The sequence below is a fragment of the Phalaenopsis equestris genome, unplaced genomic scaffold (genome assembly GCF_001263595.1).
Source record: "Phalaenopsis equestris unplaced genomic scaffold, ASM126359v1 Scaffold000882, whole genome shotgun sequence".
Lineage (NCBI taxonomy): Eukaryota > Viridiplantae > Streptophyta > Magnoliopsida > Asparagales > Orchidaceae > Phalaenopsis > Phalaenopsis equestris.
Window position 1 is genome coordinate 139,976 of NW_018165322.1, and position 2,662 is coordinate 142,637.

At 35.1% G+C, this 2,662-nt stretch overlaps 1 protein-coding gene across 1 annotated transcript; it reads right to left on the minus strand.

Moving 5' to 3' along the window:
- Positions 1-1,668: 1,668 nt before the first annotated feature.
- LOC110032178 lies at positions 1,669-2,431 on the minus strand. The gene has a single exon (XM_020735714.1). The coding sequence runs from the start codon at positions 2,365-2,367 to the stop codon at positions 1,777-1,779; it is 591 nt and encodes a 196-aa protein (XP_020591373.1). The 5' UTR covers positions 2,368-2,431; the 3' UTR covers positions 1,669-1,776.
- Between the last annotated feature and the right edge of the window lie 231 nt (positions 2,432-2,662).

Below are 2,662 nucleotides of genomic sequence, written 5' to 3' on the forward strand. Positions count from 1 at the left end.
TGGTTGCTTCATTATACTTGGATAAAATTATTTTTAGCTATTTGATGAAGTCCAATTTATATTTGGTTATTTTGGTTCTTCATTGGATATTATTTTGACATTGAGTTTATTACGTTGGGGTCTTTGCTCTCTTAGGTTGTTTTTGGTTGAGCTATGAAGTACTCATTTTTCTCTTAGAGCTTTAACCAACCATTCTTTGGTATATCCTAGTTTACATATATATTCTGGTTGCTTCACCATACTTGTATAAATTTTTTTTTCATGCTTTTAATGAAGTCCTTCTTATATTTGAGTTCTGGTTATCCTCTCTTTTCATGTTTGGTTTTTTAAACAATTCGAAGTGGATTGACCTTTTTTTTGTTATAAGATCTTTGATATATTTTGTTATTTATAGGTTTATTTTTTGTGTGATTCCTCATTCCAAGGTTTACTCAGCGAATCTGGATTGATTCTATTAGATTTAGGACTTGGGTTTGGTTGAGCTCCTAAGGTTTCTTTGGCTTTATTGTTTTGGTTATGTATTCCTATTGTTTGGAGCTTATCATTTTAGGTTGGCTTGTTAACTGATGATACTTGTTTATAAGGTCTCCTCTTGGTTGATATTTTGTGTTTTTCTGTGGTTTAAGATCTCATTAGAGCTCTTCTAGTTTCCTAGGCTTCATTTGGCTTTTGTGTGATTAAGATGTCACAAGGGGTTCCCAAGTTGTTGTTTTTTGCATTGTAATAGTTTTAATTAATATTGGACCCATAATTTTGTGCAGATTTTGATGCTAATCTAAGTTGACCCTGGTTGTTGTTTTTGTTGTTGTATGGATGCTTCAATTACTTTGTGTTATGTTGCTTTTGGACCTTATGATTTCTGATATGATGATGTGTTATTATTTGATTCAACTTTGTTGGTCTGCTTTAATATATTTCTTTGTGTTGATTGTTTTTCTTATTCTATTTTGTTTTTGTGTGGAGTTGTATTTTTTTTATTCTTGTTATCCTATATTCATTTTTCTTATACAATAAAGCAGGGCCTAACCTTAAATTTCTCATAAAAAAATAAAAAAAAAATAAAATGTACACTAATTTTGTAAAAAAAAAGTTAATCCATCACTATAATGTTTTAAAAAAGAGGTATTCACATATATACCATACAATTGTTGTCTATTTACACATCTAACAACTAAATTTTTACTTTTTACATGCAAAAAACTCAATATTTTATTATTACATCAAGAATATCATTATTTATTAATTTTTTTTAAATACATCTTCTTATTCATAGATACTTATAACACCAAAGTATTATATATCTAAATAAAAAATTTTAACTAAAATATTATATTTTTTTGTGAAGATTTGTATAATAGCCCAAATGTTTTCTTAAAATCCTGCCATTAAGGGCCCGTTTGGGGCAGCTTGTGCGTTTCAGGATAAGCGGCCTACGTTTAGTGTAAAAACCAAAACGCAGTTTCAGATAAGCTGGCGAAACTTATAAGCTGCCCCAAATAGAGCGTAACTTAGAATTAGCTACAAGTGTCAAAAACTAGCATGGAATACTGTCTTCCTTATTTGCAATTTTTTTATTAAAAACACAAAATTACAAGACATATTTTCTCAGGTTCCAAAGTACCTATTAAAATGAGGTAACCTGAGTAAATTTTGTTGACTTTATCCTAACATAAATATTAAATACATAAGAAATTAATATATATATTTTATTCATGTCAAAATAAATCTAACTTCCACACTCTTATCAATCAACTTATCCTGCGCAAGCCTCCATTCCTAGCGCTCATCCTCCTGTATCTCCAGCAACGCAGGGCTTTGCAGGCTTTGCGCCTTAAGCTGCTCGTAAAACCTCCTGATAAACTCCTCCGCCTGCCTGTCCACCTCATCGCTCTCTCCATCCTCCATCGAAAAATTGGAAACCCTAACAGAATAAGGCGATAGCAGAACCGTTCTCTTCCTCTCTCCATTACAACGAGCTCCATTAGGCGTACTGTAAGAGCATTGCGGCGAGCCTTCAATCCTCAGCTGATCCTCCGCCGCGCTTATACAAGGGAAGTAACTGCGCATCCGCTTCGTGTTTGCGTGGAAGAAGACAGGCTCCGGGGTGTTTTCGCATGAGAATTCGTACTCCTGATGCAAGCCATGAATGATGGGCGAAACCGGAGAAAGCTGCCTGTTTTTGGAGTGGTGGTGGATGGCGATAAGGTTTCCGAGATTCTTTCCAAGGAGTTTTCCTCTCTTCATTATGAGATTCATTTCCATGCTGATGAACTTTCTCTTGGAAAGGAGGCCGTTCCTCATCATGAAGAAAGCCAGCCTTAAGAAATTCCATAGCTGCTTAGCTTTAGCTGAGGAGTGTAGTTCCATGATAGAATTAAAAAAAAGGTCGTGGAGACGAAAAGGGAAAGAAAGGCGATGAGAGAAACTGGGTGAGGAGGGTTTGGGGTTTATTTATGATGGATGGATGGATGGATGGATGGATGCATTATTGAGGAGGAAAACGTGGAGGAGGAGGGGAGAGGAAGCAGCTTAGCGACGAAGGAAAAGTGAAGGTTGGTGGACGCCACTCTTCGCTTTTTTGCGTTTTTCAAAGCCGGAAGTGGTTTTTTTGGTTTAACAAATGACAAAGATGTGGAACGTAGAATTGCTAGAGGTTTTGTTG